Below are 22,085 nucleotides of genomic sequence, written 5' to 3' on the forward strand. Positions count from 1 at the left end.
TATTTCTCTTCATTTTTGTTATTATGGTGAGGGAGACGAATAATTGACTGTGTGAGTGATTATGATGATGATAAAAATTGGTTGTTTGAGGGTGACTGTATGTGTTTGTGTGCATATTATTTTCTTTCAATTATGCCTAGGTCGATCAGCGAGTGAGCCATATCGATAAGGGCCTGCTTGCTATCACGCATTGTCATTCCCAGCAGACGTTGAACCTAAAAATATAGGCAATTTGTAGGGACCATTGAAAGTAAGTTACCTTTGAGTTATCGAATTTGACTTCTTGGCACAGACGAGGAAGACTTGCTCTGGTCTCAGGATCGAAAATAGCATAGAGGCGGACAAAGAAATATGGGGCTGTGAATCTTGGTATCCAATATCCTGAACGAAAAACATCAGCCCAATCTTTTTACTTTGAACGTAATGATGTCTGTTCTTACAGAATACCAAAACTATGAAAATTGATAAAACGCTTTTTATAATATCACCAATTTTTTCTGTTTATAGATTTTCAATATCATTTACAGAAATCGAGATAAATGGAGTCAAATTTCAAATATAAGACTAATGTTAAATGTAAACTTTATGTAAGCTAAATAAAAGTTAGTCAAAAATTTTGTCTTATTTTCTGCAGATATGACTTTTCTTGATTAACATTTTTTCTTAACCCAACCTTTTCCTTTGAACTCCTCTCGCAGAATCTTGGCTATGTCAATAAACCACATCGATGGTACGTTGGTGACCTAAACAAACTCATCAGTCATCTGTGCCATTTTCAATTTCTTTTATTACCAGAATGCGTTCGTTATCTGATTCTGGACGCCGCATGGCTTCAAAGTGTGCCAACGCTACGTCACGCACATCGACGATGGGCATGTTGAGTGGTGGTGCAGCTGGCATCTCGCCATTCATGAATTTTCGCATCAGCTAGAAGAATAAATAAAAATGTTTCGACAACAATCCGCCTGCTGTCTTCTCGGGCGGCTGAACGCTTTTTCATGTTTCATGTAAATGCGACATCAATTTCGCGCAGATGACTTAAGAAGTGTCAAGAAATGGAGAAATGAAACAAAATAATGCAATCACATATGCTATTTTTCCCATTCTAAACAAAAAGTTGGGGACCATGATACATACCGTAATACTTGCACCTTGTTCAGTGATATAAGCTGGACCGAATACCAATGTCGGATTGATCACAGTCATTGGAAATCTGGAACTAACATTTTTAATGCACAAAGATAACAACATCTATTAGAAGTGCGTCATAATTGTCAACTTTTAGCTACTGTTTTTAGCTAAAGTTTTCTTTGAAATATCAGAAATTACTGGAGACAATTAGGAAGCACTTTTTTTCTGGTTAAGATTTCACTATATACTGTACTTTTTATCTTGTGGAAGTCGATCGATATAATCCCACGCTGCTTTTTCTGCCAAAGTTTTGCTTTTGATGTAACAATCCACAAGATCACTTTCGAGGTTTGACCACGATGTTTCATCAAACACGCGGTCCTGCTTGTAACCCTCTGAAAAATTCCACTTTCTGAAAAATGCTTTTCAGCATCAAACTCCACTGACCGTTTACAGCTGCACAGCTGCTCGTGAGCACAAGTTTTCGCACATTTCCATCAGCCGCGATTGCTTTCAGCACGTTCATTGTACCCTTAAGATCATTCTCAAAGTTTTAAAAGATCAAAAGCGCGTAATTACCTCGACAGCGGTATCAATGCATTTTTCATCGGAGACAATCGGAAATGGAGAGGCGACATGGAGTACGTAATTACAACCAGCTACCGCTCTGAAAAATATTGATGTGACAGATAATTATTGAACTTACTGGTAGGAATCATAACCTGGATGACTTTTGTAAAGCATATTGTTGCGAAGAACAATTCACCTTGTTTTTTTGGCGTGAATATAATCTAAAAACAGGAATACCGTAAGACCTGAATTAGAAGTTTGCCTTTCTATGTTTCGAAGCACTCCCGTGGAGCCATTCTACTACAATATCTATGTGTTTCTTTAAAACAGAGCTTTTTCAGAACAAAATAGTGTCTTGACAAATTTCTGTGAAATTGTGGTTTTCCGACATATTTTTCAATGAAAGTCACTGAAAAATTCAAATTTCAAATAAAACATTTTTAAGGTAAATTTTTTTGTAGAAAAGTTTTTTTAATACGAGTTTTAAGGTGTTTCTAAGAAGACAATTTAGGTTCAGCCCGTTTATGGAACAAAACTTTATAGGTACCGTTTTTGTAAGCTTATGTCTCTCAAGTGTTACCCTCGAAAAATTTTTGGTAGAATAAACTTCTTTAAATTAGTAGATCCTAGAAAACAATGAAAGCCTGGAGAATTACAGTAAAAACTTTTATAAAAATTTCTCAATTCTCCTGAAACCGCACAATTCTCAAAACCCCTAATTCATCAAGTATGAACTACATTCAACACTAAAACTACATTCTCTCCAGCATGCACAAACTCTCAACAAATATCAAAGCTTAAGGTAGACGGTCACTGATAAAAAATACGATTGACGCACATTCAACTTCCAGACTAACAGATTATCGCCCAAAAAAGGTCGCGATAAAAACAAACAGAGCATCAAAAAGCAAATTAGAAAAAATACCAACTTACTTTTCCCAGCAAGTATCATCCATCAAATCTGCTTCAACGAGCTCGAGAAGATTTTGCTTGGCCAACTTCTTGACAGGATCTACCTGTAACTATCGTTTGAGAGACAATTACTATTGATATGAGGGACCTTCGCCTTGTTGTTCAGATCTCTGACAGTTCCACGAACACGATACCCATTTTGAAGCAGAACATTCACACAGTGGGTTCCAATGAATCCCGATGCTCCCGTGACGAGAACTTCTGTAAAATGTTCGATTGAAAGGGTTGATAAACCTGATTCACTTACTTGTCTCGTTGTTGTTCATCGTGGTCATTGGAAAAGCTCCAAGTTGAGACTGGCTGAAAACTTACAAAGTTTCGGTTGAAGCGAAAAGATAATTATCAAAAAAAATCAAAGTTCGGTGAAGAAAAGGACGAGGAGGACTTGTCAATGACAGCTTTTATACATAAGTAAGTGCATTAGGTGATAATCAGAAATACGAAACCTACGGAAACGGAAATTCTGATAAAAGATCACTCTGCTCCAGGGAAGACTGTGACCACAAGGAGAAGTGACCAATGTAGACAATTCTAATCCGACTATGCAACAGACTACAGGAAAATTCTGAATATTGATGTTGGCAAATCTTTCAGCAGCTAACATCAGGATGCAGTCATAGCCAGTGAGGTGTGAAAATAGTGGGAAATTTCGTGTATTCGCAGTGAGGGAAGAAACAAGAAAAGATGCGCCTTTCTTTGAAAAGAGGTCATCATGGATCGATTCGTATCGGACAACAGGAATAAAGACAGTGGAGAAGAGACCTGTGACGTGTTTTCACTGGTATCCTGTCTTATTAGTTCTGGTATAGCCTTAAGACAGAAAAACATTTGCATCACTTGAATTCAGTATGTATACATATCATGTGAGAGGTGTCGTTCTTGTAATCCGGTTTTTTTCGCTTTTTCAGAACTCGTAAACGAACAGGTGAAGGACATTTCAGGTGAATCATCAGAAAACTCTTGCAAAAATGGGACCTGTACTTGGAATGTGCAGTTTGAATAGAGGTGTCTGAAAATCAAACATCGAAAATAGTAAGATTTGAACTTTAAAAAATGCATTAACAGATAACCATGAAGTTCAGGTTTTCAAAGACGGATAGTCGTACTTCCTAGGATTCCATTTCAGTTGATCTCTTTTTTTTACATATTGACTGGGTGTCAAATGAATTGTTTTAATGATCGATCAGAAAACAGTTCTGATGTTCTTAGATTTTCTTTTCAGTTCCAATGGTGTTACTAAATTTAGCATTTGATTGAAAATCCAAATGCATTTGGTTGAAAATCCAAAATAAAATTATGTTTGTTTCATTATTTGGGCTATATAAAAGTCTATGTGAATTAGAAAAATTTGATGAGAATGTACCTTTTTTTTTAATTCAAAAAACAAAGGAAGCAAAAATAATGCGAAACTTGTGTGTTTAAAATACTTGAGAACAGTTTGAAGCATTGTTTGTCACAATTCAACAAAACAAGATCCAAACTTGTGTGCTGATTTTCTCTCTTTTGGCACTTTTTTTGGTAAAGGGGCATATGCGATCATTTTAATTAAAGACCACTTCAAACTTCAGCCAATTTATCTCGGTTCTTGTAAAAGTTGTCAAACAGTGATAGTCCGGTAAAATATTTCTGATGTTATGATAAATAATTTGTTAGTAGATCACTTTTTGATATCTTTAACAGAAAATAAGAAGTATGAGCTCATAGTTGACGGTTTCGGATACATTTTTAGAGTGTTTGCAGTATGTAAGCAGCAGAAAATTAGAGAAAAAAATTCTAAATCAAAAATCTACATCTTTTTCATGATATGTGACCTTTTCAGAGCAATTAAACAAATTTGGGATACTTTTTGACTATATTCTTCTGAATCAGTCAAAATAATCCTCTTTTTAAAATCACGGTATTGTACATTTCCTGTGCTCCTAAACTTAACATTTCGGAGACTTGAAACCTTGTGAAACTGCTTCAATAATTTCAACCTGGGTTGAAACTGATAATCGAATACTTAGAGATGCGCCTATCTCTTTTTTTAACTGAAATTCAGAAACCCGTAAATATCCTAATACTGGTCCTAATTTTTGGCATTATCTTTTTTGCAGGTTTTCTGAAAACTGGTTGTTGCAATATTGTGTGCCAGCTGTTTTCAAGTTCGTTTTATGCATACTCCAGTTTCGTGATTCATGTAAATGGGTCGGAAGAAGCAAATTCTTATTTTTTCGATTTGTCTGTCTTTTCTTAACTAATAACACCTGTTCAAAACTAGATGTTTGAATTTTGCACACATCCAACTTTGAATATGCACTGCTCGTGTCCAGAAGTTCAAACCTTCCTCAGTGTCTGTTCCCTTCAGATTCTTTTAACACTTTTTTTTCCAATCTTCACGTTTTTTATCTCCCCCACTCATCGTTTCCGTTGAACCCGTGGTATTGAGTCAACCACACACACACGCAGCTGTCACTTTTAGTTCCGAGAAAGTTGTTCTTCTTCTGATGTATTAATTAAACTAAAAAGAGATAGTAGAGAACACTATCATCTGATCAAGCGAGAGTTTCGGAAAAAAAGAGGAGGTGGAAGTGTTTAAAAAGAACCGCCACACACTTTTAAACGTAAGTCATTTGTCTTCATTATCACCTAATAGGAACCGGTATGCCTTTTTTGAATTGTTACAGCATTTTGTAACCACTAGTCATTGTTATCGGTAATCTCTTTTCTTAACATCTTTTTTTCTTATGTTGCTATTTCCTGCTGCCAAATTCTTGTGTCTTGAACATTCATTGCTATTAGAAATCTCTTATTCTTTAGAAGAAGCAGCACAAAGTGTATTTTTTGAAAGCCGTTTATAGTGCTACACAAAAAATTTCCGCTTCGTTGATTCCAGACTCAATCATTTTTTTTCCAAATTGGTCTTACTCCTGTCTGTGCGCTATGGTTTATATCATTAGATCTATTTCTGTTGTTGTTTTCTAAGGTTTTCTTCAAAGTATCTTCTGTTCTCATAACTTACAACAAATGTTAAGTCATTTAATTTTCATTTACTTCATAGTTTCATACAAAATAAGTTAGATGAGTTTTCTCTTTCCAATTAGACCATACTTGGGCCAGACTTTTGCTCGAACACTCTATCCTCATCATCTTCTATATCCTCGTCGTCGGAAATTGAGAAATTCGGATTTGGGAAGTTATCAGCAGCAGGCTTTTGTTGTTGTGTCTGTCCGGCGGCGACCATAGGAGCTACCATCGGTGGTCTCTGAAAAAAGAAAATACGCTCGCCGTATATTTTTCAGCTGTGCCTGGACACAAAACTAGTACTCACCGCGTCTCGAGCAGATGCTTTCACTTTTAGCTCTCGATTTCTGCTTTGGAAATACACGTAACTGACCAGACCGACATGTAAGAACCATCCTGTTAATGTAGTGACCGTAGTGAAAACGGCGAGCACAGTAAGAGCTGGAGGTTTTCGTTATCGCTTTGATATTTTTATGTTTTGTGTTCACCTATTTTCTCACGTGTGACAAAGTCGACATCATCTCTGAAACCCAGTAGGTGAGATGCTCTTTCCGAATACGGGAAAACGACAATCACCAAAATTTGCATAACCCAAAACATGAAACTGGTCACAACAAAAATCTGAAAAAAAGTTTTTCGAATATTCAAAAAGTTTTATGTGACTACCATGAACAGAATGAACGGAATCAATAAATCCTCTTTTTCAGTCAAAAATGAAATTATCATGCAAATAATTGAGACTAGTTGCCAGATCTGAAACGTTTTTTTTCGTTTATTGTATTTTATTTTTTGATTTTGCTTACTGAAAGAATAGCTTGTCCAGCATCTGCATCCTCTCCTGCATGTCCAACAAAAATGTAGAAATACCATTCAGTAAGCTCTATGAATCCCAGGAAGAAGATAATAATTGCAAGGGCGACCTGAACATTGATAAAGGCTTATTTCGCTTTACGATCTTTCGAAAACACTATATTTTCAATAGAAAAATATTCAAATTTAATTTTGAATTTAATACTAACCTTATCCATTATAGTTATGATAACTCGTTTTACACCATAAAGTTTTTATCCCAAAAGGGTCACTACAATTTTTTCAACTTTGAACTTGTGCTCATACTTGTGCTCATTTTTTTTACATAATTTATCAACAGTCTCAAATTTTTTGACTGATTACGATTTCGCAATAACAACATGTTACTGGTCCGAAATGACGTACATCCACGTCATCTTTAATCAATTTAGGCCAGTAGCTTTCCATTGCCCCCAAAATTTAATTTCAGCTTTTTTATGCTATTGGTTTTTGTCTGAGTGCTGCTGGCAAACCAATGAAACGAGGCTTTGGTGGTATAGTTGGCCGGGTACTTTTCTCAAGGCACTTCTCAAGTGTACTCCTTCCCTCTCAAAGTAATATCCCCTTTTCCCCAGGATGAAGGTCCCCGCATGATGGAAGGTCCTATGAATAAATAGGGCGCCCCGGCGCACGCCGCTCCTTCTTCCCCTCCACACTTTACCTTCACATGAAGCCTGGCACAGCAAGTGAAAAATCGCGGATTTGACGTCTCCAGAGTGAATAATCCAGACCTCGTTATTGCCATTCTTTTCGGCAGTTTTCTATGGTTGGAAGTATAGAGCAGAAACGAGGGGAGTGAGCTGAGAGTAAGCATTCACTCTCCTCGCTTACTCTCCCCATACTGTTATCAATGATAACCTGACTGTTAGCTCAGCACACGTTATTGTCAGGCACCATGTACAACAAATGATAACTTCACGTGTCAATCTTACTTGAATAGGAAAATGGGGAAGAATTTTTTGTGAGAGTCTTGAGTTAAACATGCCATTATAATCTAATCGCTCTATCAAAGTCACTGTCTGAAACTGTGCCGATATGTGTTTTTCCTTGCTTTAAAAAAACACACGGCGCCATGAGTTTTCATTGTTCTAGTTTTATCTTCTTTTTACAATTGTCATGTGAATTTTTGATTAAACAATGTCACTCACAGTACCGGCTTGAAGTTTTCCTGTTTTACCTATTTTTTTCAAACAAGTGTTGACGTTTTAGGTCTGAAAGATGTTTTAGATAATGCTAGATCGGTTCCAACATTGTTAAGTCCCAAAACAAAAACAAGCCTTTAATTTGGTAGCTGACAACTTTTTCCCACAAACTCGTCAAAATGAGATGAACCGTGCATAACCAAATGCCAGAAAGTTCAGAAATAGCACTGATTCAAACACTTTCAAACGTTCTACCTCAATATAATGAGTTTTTACAACAAAAAAGTTGTCAACTACAAAATCGAATATCAATTTTTGTTTTGTAGAGCAGGAAACTTCTGTGTAATTGACAATTGCACTCTAAAAGAAGATGCGCAGGCTCCGATCAACTGTTGTGTGCGGTTTCACTCTAATGGGAAAAGAGCGTGTCAACTGGAAATTTAGCGTGGCGTAATTATCCAAAATTGGACTCTGTGTCACTATTCCTGAGATTGCATTTTCTCGCTCCCAATTTATTTGTTTTTTTACCGGCCTCAAACTTCGTCACGCCTCTTCTCATTTGGAGCGCAACAGTGGATGTACGAGTTTCAATTTCAACCAAACAGCAACCGAAAATTCAAATCTTTGTGTTCTGGTCCAAAATAGAATGCGACATTGTGTAGGTTGTAAGGATTCCCTTCTTATAGGACATAAATCTCTTATTCTGGCCAGATTAAAGATTAGCAACGCCCAAGTATAGTCCTAGACATGTAGAAAATCTAATATGCCACTTAGAAAATGTCATTAGTTCTAGACATCGGCCATATATAACATATTGAGTGGCTTTCCTATTCTTTTATGATCCGAAGGTAAGTTTAGAGTTTGAAATAGGGTTTACTTCAAAAAATGATAAATTTTATAGGTTTTCTATTGAGACTAGTATTAAGGAGATACTAAAAGCTTGGTTCGGCTAATCAAGTAAAACAGAGAAACCAAATTGTGTAAGATTAGAAAAACAGACAATACACAGTGTGTCCGGATGCAAAGGGCATAAGCCAGAGAGACACTGAGTGAGCCCTCTCTAGATTTGTCATGGCAACCCGCTCGGCTCCCATAGATACCCCAAAACTTCTTTATACACTTTGCCTTCTGCTTGGGATGCATATACTTTCCCATTCTTATTCTTTTCCATTCTCACAATGCCAAATCCTGAGAGAAGGCGGTTACTCCCTAATTATTCCACCCCTGAAAGGATAATGACTGTCCAACATGTACACATTACTATATACCAAGAAAAGTAAGTCCCGATTTCCGAACACAATGTTCAGGATTGAAAACAGTTCTTCTCATACTACTCTGTCTGCAAAAATCCAGAAAGTCATACACAAAAAAACTGGCAAAGTCTGGAATGGTGGAGGGAGGGTTTACTCGTTCTCTCTTGCGCAAATATTTGCGATCTATCGTGCACAAATTGTATAGCTCCGTGAGCGTACTTTTTTTACTACCAGTCAACCTTTGAACGAATCGTACGGTTTCTAAATGTATGATTTTATGATTCATTGAGTCGTTGGGCCCAAAAAAGGGCATTGTGTTTTCTTAGTCTATCCTTCCTCGGCTTTCTTTTTGCAACAAGAGAGGACACTTTTGGTTTGCAAACGCTTTGTGTCGTCCGCAGTCACTCTTCATACTTTCTTCTGCACTCATCCACTTCTCCTCGTCTTCTACTTCCACCCGACCTTTTTTTCACATTCCAACAACTGATTCGAATTCTACCCCCTCGCATCGTCACTTTTAAATTTTTCTCTCATTTCTCTACCCATCTCCAATTCATTTTTCCATTGCCTCCCACGTCCTTTCACTCGCTACTTTCTGTTTTTCGTCTCGTAGGGCAGTTTTATCGCCAACTGTGATCTTGGCCAAAGGGCATATCGGTTGGGGAGAGAGGGGTGGTAGAGCGAGAGAGACGCTCCAACGCACGCACTTTCAGGAGACAAAAAGACCTTGCCGATGTACTCTTTTCCGTCGTCTATCTATTCTTGCGGAGCGTTGTGTGTGTGCCCCGCGACATACCCCGTCTTTACTTTTAAATGCCAACTGGCGGGGTGTTGCAATGTACGCTCCATTGCGAAATTCGCTGCGTAGCGACTCAACGCACGCTTTACGTTCGATACAGCAGCGATGTGCACACACGCGCACTGTGTGTTACATCATTCAGACTTATCAAGTGACGCATTATACTACGCAACACACGACCCAGAGAAGAGAAAAGAGATAGACTACACTAAAGCATCTATCATCTACCCAGCAATTTTTTGATCTTTTATATATATGTCCGTTTTGTTTCTCAATATGACTGCTTATGTGAAGGGTAATTAAATGGCATTTGATCGTTGTGTGTTGTGAATCTCAGTGTTGGCATGCAAATAAGTATAATAATGAGATAATTTTGCAGGGTACCACGGGAGTCTAAATACAAAATGGCTGATCCAAATTGGGCATATCATCCACCAGCCACAACTTATTATGCGGGTAAATATCATTACTCGTGGGAAAAATTCTTCTTTCCATTGTTATCTTATCAAATTAACTAATTTTTTCTCTTTGCAGATCATTCTATTGCAAAACCAATCATGATTGGAGGCGTACAGCAGTCACAAGAATCCGGACATTCACCAAAATCAGAATCGTTTGGAGTTTCAGCCAGTGCGTTCAATGGAATGGTCGATAATTTGGTCGGATCACCATCAAACTCCCTCCCTCAACAAAGGAATTACGTGAGTTTTTATTGCTTGAAAAGTGAGAGTTTGGATTAGGTCAAGGTCGTCTATGGTTTATGCCGTAGAAACTTTTTTGTTTGGGATAGCGAACATAATAAAACGCAATAATTTTAAAAATGGAAAACTTACCGATTTTTCAGTTCTCCGGCGTTGCTATATCCCGGTCGCCAAATGACCGAAAGTAAGTTTTCACTCAAAAATGTGTCAATAAAGTTTCATAAATTTATTTTCAGTGACGATAAAGCAATGGGTAACGGGAGTTATGGTATACCAATTCCTATATCACAAGACGGTGTCCCACAGGGCACTCCTGACTTCCAGATGACACCTTTTTTACAGCAAGGTGGTCATTTGATAGGTGGGAGCCCCACTGGGCCCTATGCGGTCACTGGGAATTGGTACGCCGGCGGACCAGGAATCTTTTCCACCATGCAACAAGCAGATCAGTCGAACGGTATGCCTGGCATGGCCGCCGAGTTTGTTAACAGCGAGAATGGAGTAACAACAGCGCCCAACGGCATACAACAACCGCCGCCACTGATATCAGGGTCACCTCCGTTTGGCTATCATAACATAGTGAATTTAACATCAAACTTTGGTGCAATGAATATAGGCCCGCCGCCGCCTATACAGCAACAAGATCCGCAAATGTACCAACAAGCTATTCTTCATGGTATGCTGTTCGTTTTATGCCGGATAGTATTTGATGAGCTACATTTTACAGAGCCAATTCAAGGAATGCAACAGAATGGATTCGGTCAACAAGTTTTCTATCCAGTGCAGAATCAACGACCACTGCAGAACCAGAATCAGCAACAACCGATGAGCAACAACCAGAATGGACAACAACAGTTCTTTGGTCACGGACCACCAACTAACGGTCCATTGATGAACGACTGGGGACAGCAGAGATTTGGAGGACCACCACCACCGAACCAGCAAAACGGACAACAGCAACAACAGAATGGTTTGCCACCAAACTTCTCTCACAATCCACCAAGAAGGCGTGGCCCAGAAGATCCAAACGGAGCACCAAGAACGCTTCAGGACATTCGAGCTAATGTGATTGAATATGCCAAGGATCAACATGGCTCCAGATTCATCCAACAGAAATTGGAACGTGCTTCTCCTCGTGACAAGGCTGTGATTTTTACGCCAGTTCTGGAAAACGCCGAAGAGCTTATGACAGATGTTTTTGGAAACTATGTGATTCAGGTATTCATTCGAAAATTCAGAAACCCCGAGTAATTAAACCATTTTAGAAATTCTTCGAATTTGGAAACAATGAGCAACGTAACCTGCTGGTCGGCACAATTCGTGGCAACGTGATGAAGCTTGCACTGCAGATGTACGGATGTCGTGTGATTCAGAAGGCTCTGGAATACGTCGAGGAGAAGTACCAACACGAGATTCTCGGAGAAATGGAAGGACAGGTGTTGAAATGTGTCAAGGATCAGAACGGCAATCACGTTATTCAAAAAGTGATTGAACGCGTCGAGCCGGAACGTCTTCAGTTCATAATTGACGCGTTCACCAAGAATAACAGTGACAATGTAGCTCAAATCCATAGTCGAAACTAGATGAAGACTCAGGTTTTATTTCAGGTCTACACACTGTCCGTCCATCCATACGGTTGCCGTGTCATTCAACGTGTGCTCGAGTACTGCTCCGACGATCAGAAACAGCCAGTGTTAGACGCTCTGCATATTCATCTGAAGCAACTTGTTCTTGATCAATACGGAAACTACGTTATCCAGCACGTCATCGAGCATGGAAGTGCATCGGATAAGGAAAAGATCGTTCAGGATGTTATCTCTGATGATCTACTCAAGTTTGCCCAGCACAAGTTTGCTTCTAATGTCATCGAAAAGTGTCTGACTTATGGTGGTCATGCTGAAAGGAATCTTATCATTGACAAAGTTTGTGGAGATCCTAATGAGTAAGTTCTTAAGCGCCTCTTCTTCAATAATTTATACATTTTTCTAGTCCATCCCCTCCATTGCTTCAAATGATGAAAGATCCATTTGCCAACTATGTTGTTCAAAAAATGCTTGACGTGGCTGATCCACAGCATCGCAAGAAGATCACACTGACCATCAAGCCGCATATTGCAACCCTGAGGAAATACAATTTTGGGAAGCATATCTTGCGTAAGTACCTCAAAAAGTGTATCCAACTTCTCACCAAGTCTGAACGTGCCACAATGCAGCGTGAATTTATGTACCTACTCAATTACTTGGACGAGAATGAAGACAACGACAACTAAGGATGTGTGGAACAGCTCAGCTTACCCTCATTTTTAATGTCGTGTTTTTTGCTTCTCACAACCACTCACCTTTTATCGTTCCACGAGTGTGCCAATCCATTTCAACCCAGTTTTTTACCATGTCGTGTCGTGTGTGCTCAATTCAGTTCAATAATCAATTCATCGCCAATTTGAACAACAAGCAATCCATCATCGGCGTCCATCGTTTTATCATTTACCCTACCTCCCATCAACCCAATTGCAATACAATATAAATTATTATCCGCACTTGTGCATGATCACATTTTTATCCTGTTTTCTTTGTGTGAAATTGTTAGTTTTGTTCAACAATCAACCACTTTACTCATTTCAAAATTTTCAGTGAAACTCGAGAAATACTTCGCCAAACAAGCTCCGGCCAACTCATCTTCATCGGCATCAAACGATCAGATTTTCGAAACCAGCCCGTTTGACATTCCGCTCGGTGCTGATTTTAGTAACCATCCATTCTAAAAAACAAACTCACCCCTCCCCTAATGTACCCATTGACTTTGCTCAAATTTGACTTCAAAGACATGTGACGACTTTAAAGGCTAGTCTAAAGTCAGCCTTCGCGGGAAGAAACAATTTTACAAAATGCCTTTTCAAAAATCTCTTTGTGTCTTAACGCAGCTAAGCTCTGTAATACTCCTCAAAATGTAAACTTTTGTTACTGTTTTTTCAATCATTTAATCTTGACGCTATGGTAACCTGTTCACTTAATTTTTTTTCATTTTCATGCCATTGATGCAAAGTTACAGTATCAATGCTTTTTTTAACTTGAGATCAGTTCTTTTTTTTTCACTTTTTTCTCCTTTCTTCCCTAAGATTGTCACGTGCACTCATTTTTCTTTTCCATCTTTATCAGATCAGTTTAACTTTCATATATGCTAACTTTTTCATTTTTCCCCTTATCTATATATATTTCGAGCAGTATCCTGACCCTGACCTAACCCCTCAAAAATGTGAATATGTAAATTTCATCGTTACTTTTCCCAAAGTTTGTAATTTTTGTTTTGGTCAATTTTTTGACATTTGAAAATTTCTCTTTCCCCCAGAATTTGCCCCGTGAGCATTTCTTTGTAAACTTCTGTTACTTTTTTATTATTTTCTGTATTTTCTTTTCTAGGTTTCTTATTTCAATTCTGGGGCGCACCCAAAGATTTCTGTATGTTGATTATCACTTGAATTATGTATACATAGCTGTAAATCTATTGTTATGTCTTCCACTTTTTTTAGTCCGATGTTCATATTCATGGAAAGGGAGGGTCTTACTCGCTCTATTTCAAGTTCAGTGTCGTTTTTTCTTTGTTCTCGCTCTCACTACGCAATATACTCAAACTCATTTCGTTCCAGAAAAAGAGATTATGGAAACGTTTCATTTTGATGTTCTCTCTGTCTGTCTCCCATAACCATTTTCTCTTTGAGCATTTCCGAAATGTCATGATGTATTACTTTGTTGATCCAATGCACAAGATTTCTATATATATCGTTTCATTTCGTTGATCATGCTTAGCAATGAAATGTTTTTTTTTTCGAGAAAAGTTTTTTGTTGGTTTCTTCACACTTTAAAAAGTTTTACAGAATTACACAAGTAACAGGATATCCTGGACATTTCTGGACATATTTATGGTAATTTCTTGTTTGGTTTAGTTCGGCTGTCATTTGGTTTGACCTCGGAAAAGGTGCCTGTCCGGCTATATAAAGGGTTGTGAAGAATGTGTCGGGTCAGATTAGGGAGACATTCGAATATCTGTCAAGGATGACGCTCGGTCATTAAAGTCGATTGCTTTGCAGAAGGACCAACTGGTTTTCAATTATTCAAATCAAGAAATTTGAGATATTCATAAAAAGTTACACCGGCTAGGTAATTTCCTTCTGTAGAAAATGTATGAATTCTACGGAGCTGTTATTAAGCTTTTTGTAAGCTTTGTTTTAACTTCGATTGAATTTCCAAAACTAAAATTACCAGACAATCTGAAATAGAGTGGTTGTATATCATCTGTTTTGACTCCAGTTATCTTACGTCACATAAAATCTACCGTAAATGTTTTCATAAAAGCCTATACGCCCACTTTGAGCTCATTTATTTTGGTTCCTGTGATAAATGTCAAAAAGCTGTAAACTAATAAAATTATGGTGATATTATTATCATAAACAATTTATCAGTTACCAAATTTTTGATGTCTTTCAGAGGAAACAAGATATTTGAGCTCAAAATTGACGGATGGGTGCTTCTATTAGAGAAAATGTGACATTTTATCTTGGGTTATATAAAAAAGGAACGTTCTTCATACGGACTGTTTTAAACATACTTGTAAAGTTCCCGGCCGGCCCGTCAAGGCCCGGGCAGGGCCTGGAGGAATTTTCAAGGCACGGGCTCGGCCCGGAAGGCCCGGTATCAAAAATCCTGTTTTTTGAGCCAAACTTTGAGCTCTTAATATAATTTTTTCAATTTTTTTTCGTTTTTTGGATTGTTTGTTTGTTTGATTAAAAACATCGGAAAAACTCGGAAAAAAAATCACATAAGAGCTTTATGTGTTTTTTGAAATTTTCAAAGCTTGTAAAATGACGAGCCCGCGGGCCGGGCGGATCCTCCGAAATTCGAAGAGAAGCCCACATTTTATTACATTCATTACAAGAACCAAAACGAGTTAGAAATAAAAAGCGTAAGTCTCTTTTAATACAGATAACATTTTCTATTTTTGCAATGCTTCTTGAATAGATCAACATTTTGCACCGAAAAAATTCACAGATTTATTTCAGAAGCAAAATGTTAACATTTATCCAGACACGACTTAACCGTAATTTTTAAACACATACTGGTGACCTGTCCCTTTAAAGTAAATAGGGCAAACATTCTTTCCGCATAGCCATGTTATAATTTCGTTTAGTCTTCTTTTTCCGTGCATGCTTCCTAATCGGCACACATTCATTATTCATCGCGAACAATAGCGCATCCGCCCTATCCATTTCCCTAGAAATCTCTGTTTTCCATCTTTTCCGTACTTTCATTTCAATTTGAACAATGGATTATTATAATTTCGAAGGTGTCTTACTCCGCGCGCGTTTCCGATTCCTCCAAAGCCTATTGGGCCCATTCTTTTCGTATGGAAAAATGACGAGGACAACGACGGCTTGTGCCACTACATACATTTCTTCGCAGTATATGCCCCCCGTCGACACTCACTCCCAGAGGCGGGGTCCTCTTTTTTGGTATCGATTGTTTGTGCCCACAATTTTTGGGGCTTTATTTCGCAACACCACTTCAGTCCTCAACCACACTATAAACTCTACAACATCCTCCAAATAGCCGTCGTATATATTTTTTTGTAGAAAGCACATTGTGATCGAAAAATATGAATATATATTTATGCGCATCTGTCAGAGTGACATCTATTGTTTCGAAATCAAATGTGAATTTGAATCGAATCTTAGAGTTTTTATATCGCTGGCAAACGTCTATTCTCTTTTTTTTTCAGTGTGAAAAATAATTTTTGAAATCTCAAAACTAACGAACCGAATTACATTTTTTAACAATTTAACTATTTTTGAAGATATTACTCATTTTTGGTTTTATGAATCATTTTATTGCGAAACAGAAGGAATCATAAATATCAATCAAACTCAAATTTTATTTGCTCAAAAAAACAAAAATGGAATATTTCCAAAATATATACTCCATCCGTTTCCGTGCAAATACACTCGAGCACCTACCACTCCTCTTCTCTCCTTTTTCTCAATTCTTGCCTTTCAAGTCCAATATTTCTTTTTATAATTCCTTAAACAATATTTCTCACCTTTTCCGCTGCTTCAAATCCATTGTGAAGTTCAGTGAGTCATAAATAAACGACATGTGGGTATCCATCAACCCCATCAAGTTTTTTTCTCCATTCTCACATCCTATTCCTTTTCCTCTCGTTATACACAATTTTTTTCCTGCCCAATTCGGCCCCGTTTTATTCCTTTTTTTCTTTTTCTTCTTCCATATATTGCGGCTAGTAGTCTCGTGTGTTTTCCACCCATTTTCTTTAATCGCGTACATAGTCCACACCCAGCGATCCCCCAATTTATTTCCGTTTTCTCCAGAAATAAGTTTCATCTCCAATTTCGTTTCTTTTGTTTTCAGAAAAAAAAAATGGAAATCGCATTTGATTTATCTTCAATTTTTACGGACAACATCCAACGTCTTGAAAAAGCTGATTTGTTGAAATACAGTCCGAAACAATATTGGGCTGTTGCCAAAAGTATTGACACTTTGGGAGAAATGTCATCAAAGGTGTGTTCCGTTCTTCAAAAAAAAAAGTTTCGTAATATCTCGTATCTACAATGCATTCATTTCTGGAAAGAAACTCTGTGCACACATCACAGACAATAATAAATGCACAACATTTTTTCTTGCAGTTTCATGGATGGAAGAGAATCATCACAATGTATGAAAAAATCATCGATCATGATGAGGACCAAACCGTGTACATCTTGTGGGATAAAGTCGATGGGTGAGAACTTTTGAGCAAGATGAGGGGATTAAATATCAAAATATGCGAATTTCATAATAATTTTGATCAAATTCACGAGAAGATCGTCGAAATTAAAACACTTCAAGTTGTAAATTTGCAATTTTTTCAGCAACAAAAGTGTCCTAAAAGGAATTCTACGTGTCGGATACAAAACTCTTTACCTCACGGATAATGAACAAAATCAGTACATGGAAAAAGCAATGTGCATTCTAGACTTTTTCATTGTACCAACAGAACAACGCTCTGGTAACGGATTCAACATGTTTGATGCCATGCTGAAAGTGAGAATTGGAACTTGAATCTCTAAATCCTTAAATTGAATTTCAGGCTGAAAATGTGTTAGTTGAACAGTGCGCATTTGATAAACCATCTGCAGCCCTTCGGCAATTTTTGGAGAAGTATTATGATCAGAAAGAACCAGGTATGTGACATAATTTGAATTCATACAAAATGCAAGATGAGTAGGTGACTTTCAAATTTGTGCTCATCAAACAATGGAACAGTACTTGTTGGTATCTCCGATACCAATTCAAAAATGAAGGGTCTTTTTTCTTTATATATACATAAGATACCCGTAGACCCAGAGTATTTTCTGGCAGCTGAATTAGGCTAGAGGAGTGTACATATAAAGCATGTGCCGACATCACCCGGGTTCCGCAGCCTGCTATGTTTTTCATGGGTTTGGGCGGGGTTTGAAAGATAAGAGATTATCATAGAGAGTGGTAGGGTGCGAAACGAATATGCAACGCGCCTCCGCTATTTCTCCTCGTGCGGTGTTTAGCCGATATTGGCAGAAACGGATTTCTTTTAATACTTTGGCTTTATTCATTTATTTATTGATTACGATTTTCCGTCGTGGAAAAGGAGAAAAAAGAGAAAAGGAATACAATACAATCACACAAAACACAGATACACGAATAACTAGACAACACATTCAATTAAAGTGGGGAACCGAATAGTAACACTATTTCCAAATAATAGCACATAACCATCAACACATACACGCTTTTTTATTGGCATAGAGTCAAAATGATTAATTTCAGTCTTTCATGTACTAATTTAATTGCAATAATTTCTAGTGATGCAATCCAACAAGTACGCAGTCTTCCCGAACTTCTTCATCGGCCGTCATCCAACTGTTCCATTCACTCCTCGCCAAACAAAACGAGCTTCTCGAGCCAGTTCAGCTGTTTCCAGTCACACCACCAGCAGAAATACTTCACCAATTGGGGTGAGTTTTTATTTGATATGAAAGATAAAAATTTGTATACTGCGAATGTTCCTAAAACTGATAAAAATCCAGTGATACGGTTTCTGTTTCACGTGGAAACGTATCAAAATGAGTACATCGGAACGAACTCTCAATTGCCGCCTTCCGTGGCAAATAGCTCAGGGAAAACACAAATCTCTGAGGTCCATCTCCTGAAAATACTTCTCAACCGCCGCGCCACTTCTCGCGTAATTCGGAAATTTGCATTGACGGTGTTGACAAGAATGCGCCTGAATATAAGTCCTGAAGTGATTATTTCCAGAGTTTTGATTTTGCCACAAAAAAACAGTCAATTTTTAAATAAAAAAAAACAGATTTCCCATTTTTCAGCGTAATCGCCCACGCCACGACTCAGTCGCTGATCTGATGCGTCAAGACAATTTCCCCAGAGGAAGATCAGTAATTGACCCAAATAGTCCGGCAGGATTCAAACTCACTAGAGACCAGAGACACGAACCAATCTGGTGAAATGGGCTCCAGAGACCTATCATCATTACATTGTTCTCACAACTTGATTTGGACAAGAGTGCCTCTTCGTCTTAGTTTTGATCTCTTATCGCTTTTTCAGTTATACCCTACTTATGCTTTTTTGCATATTCGTTCATGAAAGTAATAAATATCGGTATCAAAATCAATGAATTGTTTTATTTTCTATGGTTAAAAAGAGAATGGGTATTTTCAGATTTTGACTACTTCGATGTTCATCAATCAGAAGAACTGTTCGTTTAATTCATACTTGAAAAATCAGGGCCCACCCGATGGCCTGGCCGGGGTTTTCACGTTTGAAAGAAATGCTTTGGTTAAAAAATTATTCTTTAATGATACTCTGTTCTTGACAATATAATTGTATGATAGAACTTTTCAAATATTTTTTAATTGAAAATGTTTTTAGGCCCACTTCAAGTAAGGTTCCATTTGTAGTATCCCAGTTTCATAGAAAATGTGCATTTCAGTATTTTGATTATACCATTTTTACAGAACCATTTCCAAATTACGACAGCGAAGTTGACAGGGCGGAGTCGGATAAGATTATGGCAATAGAATAGATTCGAGAGGAGTGGGCCTAAACAAGAGAAGCGCTTTTCGTTTTAATTTTTTCAAGACACATACAGCGACAGAGAAAGATTTGTTTGTGAGTGACTGGAAATTGCGAAATCAAAGAATCCGCTATTCTAAAAATGATTATCTTTTGTCTGTTTGACATATAATTCAAATTTCAAGTAATGAAGCATTTGTTGTGCTGTGGAAATTTTAAAAAAAAGTTTAAAAACCTTACCGTATGAAACACTGAATCTCCAAATTAAATAAAAGTTTTTTTTCGTTATAAAATCAAGTTTCAAGTAAATTTGTTGATAACGATTTTTAAATATATAATTTATGCCGACTGTTAAATTAACATTTGAAACCAGAAATTAACTCGTATTATTAAAAATCTGTACTCACGGTACAACCAAACGGAGCAAATCTGAAGCCAAAGAAGATCCAACTGGGATTGCAGTCTAAAAAATTCAATTCGAACATGTATAAGAAGAACATATTGATAGAAGATCAGACAACCGTCAATTAGAATCTTTGGCTCATTTTGTTCTACAGATTTAGTGAATTCAGTTGGAAACAGTTTTATTGCAAAGATTTTCAAAATTCCCGTTTAAACCTTACCGTATGAAACACTGAATCTCCAAACAACCGCAACCAACTTTGAATATAAGCTACTGTGGAGTAATACTGCCCTTGCAAACGGGTATGCTTTATTCCGCTATACACCGAGGCAACAATGTCGTTCACAATTATCCTTCCATTCTCTGTGATTGGAGCGAATATTCCTTTACGTTCAGTGATGGAAATGCGCATAACCCGTTGTTGCCGATATTTTCCCTGCAAAAAATTAATTTTTGTTGTGACCAATCAGATAATTTACCTTATAAAGAAGAACAAGACAGTCTCCGACTTTCAGTTCCTCAGCAAAAACCACATTGCGCCCTTTGGGAAGATATCGCACATACTCAGCGTAGTTTTCTAATAAAAACTTTAAAAATTAGAGCTTTTTAATGTTTATTTGCTCATACCATCACACAGATTTCGATAAATCAAGTGTTTCGCCGAGACTGCCAACATTTTTCCGTACTCTGTCATAATTGTATGAAAGTTGTAGCGATTGTCCGGCTCACGATGCATCCATGATATAATTGGAGTGTAATACGTCTGGACAAGGGAGACATTGAATAATTAATTGAATGTGCAATTCATGAAAATGCTCACTGCGGTCAAATTGCCAGTCAGAACCAAATCACCAATTGCAACTTGATCCATTCGCTTTTTTCCAGTTGGTGTTGTCATCCATGAGTCAGTTGAAAAACACGCGTGGCCGTCGGTTTCTGTGAGAAACATAATTTGAGAAGTTTAAAAAACAGAGAAGAAGTTTACCAGAAAATGTTGGAAGTTTGAAATCATGAAGAGCATGTCTGGCTGAGTCTACTGAAATACAAAATCGAACAATTTTGCATTTTAATAATTTTCAGTTGCATAGAAATCTTGGGAAAAAAAAATGTTGCAAAAGTTATATACAAAAATTTAAGTTTGAAAATTTTTTTTAGGCTCTGGAATACTTTAGAACTTCTCATAGAAAGACCCCAACATCTTTGAGCCAATTTTTATCGGTTTCTGTGAGAAATACTAAAAATTGCTAACTGATAAATTTATCAAAATATTACAAAGAATTTGATCAATTGATTCATTTTTCATATCTTGCATATAAGTCAAGAAAAATTGATTACAATTTCACATTGAGGGGTTCTTCTATTACAGGTTTTACTATTTATACAGTTTTCTTAGACTATTTGCTTTACAAAGTAGGTAAAAATTTGCGCAAAATTTGATAAATGAAATTTTATCATTTCTTCTAATTATCCCACTTTTTAAACAAAAAACTTACACAAGGAAAGTGACAGTACTCCAGAACTGCTTAAAATCAGAACAGTGATGAACAGCCACATCGTTCCGGTCTCTATCAATTTAAGTCAAAAGTCGCATAAATTTATTCACAAAAAAAAGTTGTTGGCGATTGAATGAGGCTGTGAAGGAGAATTCGATACATCTTACGCCGTAATTTCTTCACGGCCAAAGACCTGTTGCGACAAGTTTTTGGCGATGGGATCACACTGCGATGAGACTATGTTTTAAGAAAAAACTTGGATTAATAATTGCAGTGAATGAGGAAGTTTTGAAATCTGAAAAAAATATGTGATTTCTCTCCATATAACCAACTGAAATGCAACTAAAGCAATAAGGTTTATGATGAGACCTCTGGGACAAGACACAAAAGATTGACGTGTTAGATAATTTGAATGGGAATTTGTTCTTGGGGATACCAAACTTCTTGTCTTCTTCGTAAACTGTTTTCGAGTACATATCTCTTCCACCTCTTTATTTCTTATTTTCAAGGTTTTGTTATCTACGCATGAAAAAGTGAAACGTGTCAAGTCATGAGAGAAATTGACAGGAAATCAACGTACGCCTATGAATCTTATCGAGAATTTTTTTCGCCTTCAGATTTATTGCATTTCTGTTCCGATTTGTTTAATTACCCTT

The 22,085-nt window shown here is 37.3% G+C and overlaps 5 protein-coding genes across 5 annotated transcripts; 2 read left to right on the top strand and 3 right to left on the bottom strand.

Moving 5' to 3' along the window:
* Positions 1 to 116: 116 nt before the first annotated feature.
* On the bottom strand, positions 117 to 2,939 carry CBG14760 (the record flags this gene model as incomplete). The annotated part of the gene is made up of 11 exons (XM_002644708.1): positions 117 to 215; positions 260 to 381; positions 674 to 743; positions 793 to 927; positions 1,138 to 1,213; positions 1,385 to 1,526; positions 1,579 to 1,663; positions 1,711 to 1,798; positions 2,635 to 2,717; positions 2,762 to 2,874; positions 2,921 to 2,939. The coding sequence occupies 11 exons, from the start codon at positions 2,937 to 2,939 to the stop codon at positions 117 to 119; spliced, it is 1,032 nt and encodes a 343-aa protein (XP_002644754.1).
* Positions 2,940 to 5,752: 2,813 nt separating this feature from the next.
* Positions 5,753 to 7,270, bottom strand: Cbr-dct-11 (the record flags this gene model as incomplete). The annotated part of the gene is made up of 6 exons (XM_045239771.1): positions 5,753 to 5,917; positions 5,984 to 6,117; positions 6,177 to 6,297; positions 6,343 to 6,429; positions 6,480 to 6,596; positions 7,187 to 7,270. 6 exons carry the CDS (start codon positions 7,268 to 7,270, stop codon positions 5,753 to 5,755), a joined length of 708 nt encoding a protein of 235 aa, XP_045095512.1.
* A 2,853-nt stretch (positions 7,271 to 10,123) lies between these two features.
* On the top strand, positions 10,124 to 12,689 carry Cbr-puf-9 (the record flags this gene model as incomplete). Its single annotated transcript, XM_002644710.2, has 8 exons — positions 10,124 to 10,175; positions 10,254 to 10,420; positions 10,564 to 10,604; positions 10,657 to 11,096; positions 11,148 to 11,638; positions 11,686 to 11,976; positions 12,028 to 12,362; positions 12,410 to 12,689. 8 exons carry the CDS (start codon positions 10,124 to 10,126, stop codon positions 12,687 to 12,689), a joined length of 2,097 nt encoding a protein of 698 aa, XP_002644756.2.
* A 4,156-nt stretch (positions 12,690 to 16,845) lies between these two features.
* Positions 16,846 to 18,965, top strand: Cbr-atat-2 (the record flags this gene model as incomplete). The annotated part of the gene is made up of 6 exons (XM_002644711.1): positions 16,846 to 16,986; positions 17,112 to 17,206; positions 17,337 to 17,508; positions 17,555 to 17,648; positions 18,307 to 18,458; positions 18,828 to 18,965. 6 exons carry the CDS (start codon positions 16,846 to 16,848, stop codon positions 18,963 to 18,965), a joined length of 792 nt encoding a protein of 263 aa, XP_002644757.1.
* Positions 18,966 to 19,936: 971 nt separating this feature from the next.
* On the bottom strand, positions 19,937 to 20,834 carry Cbr-hog-1 (the record flags this gene model as incomplete). Its single annotated transcript, XM_002644712.2, has 5 exons — positions 19,937 to 19,996; positions 20,157 to 20,372; positions 20,416 to 20,513; positions 20,564 to 20,699; positions 20,757 to 20,834. 5 exons carry the CDS (start codon positions 20,832 to 20,834, stop codon positions 19,937 to 19,939), a joined length of 588 nt encoding a protein of 195 aa, XP_002644758.2.
* Between the last annotated feature and the right edge of the window lie 1,251 nt (positions 20,835 to 22,085).

Source organism: Caenorhabditis briggsae, assembly GCF_000004555.2.
Source record: "Caenorhabditis briggsae complete genome, chrX, whole genome shotgun sequence".
NCBI classification, from domain to species: domain Eukaryota; kingdom Metazoa; phylum Nematoda; class Chromadorea; order Rhabditida; family Rhabditidae; genus Caenorhabditis; species Caenorhabditis briggsae.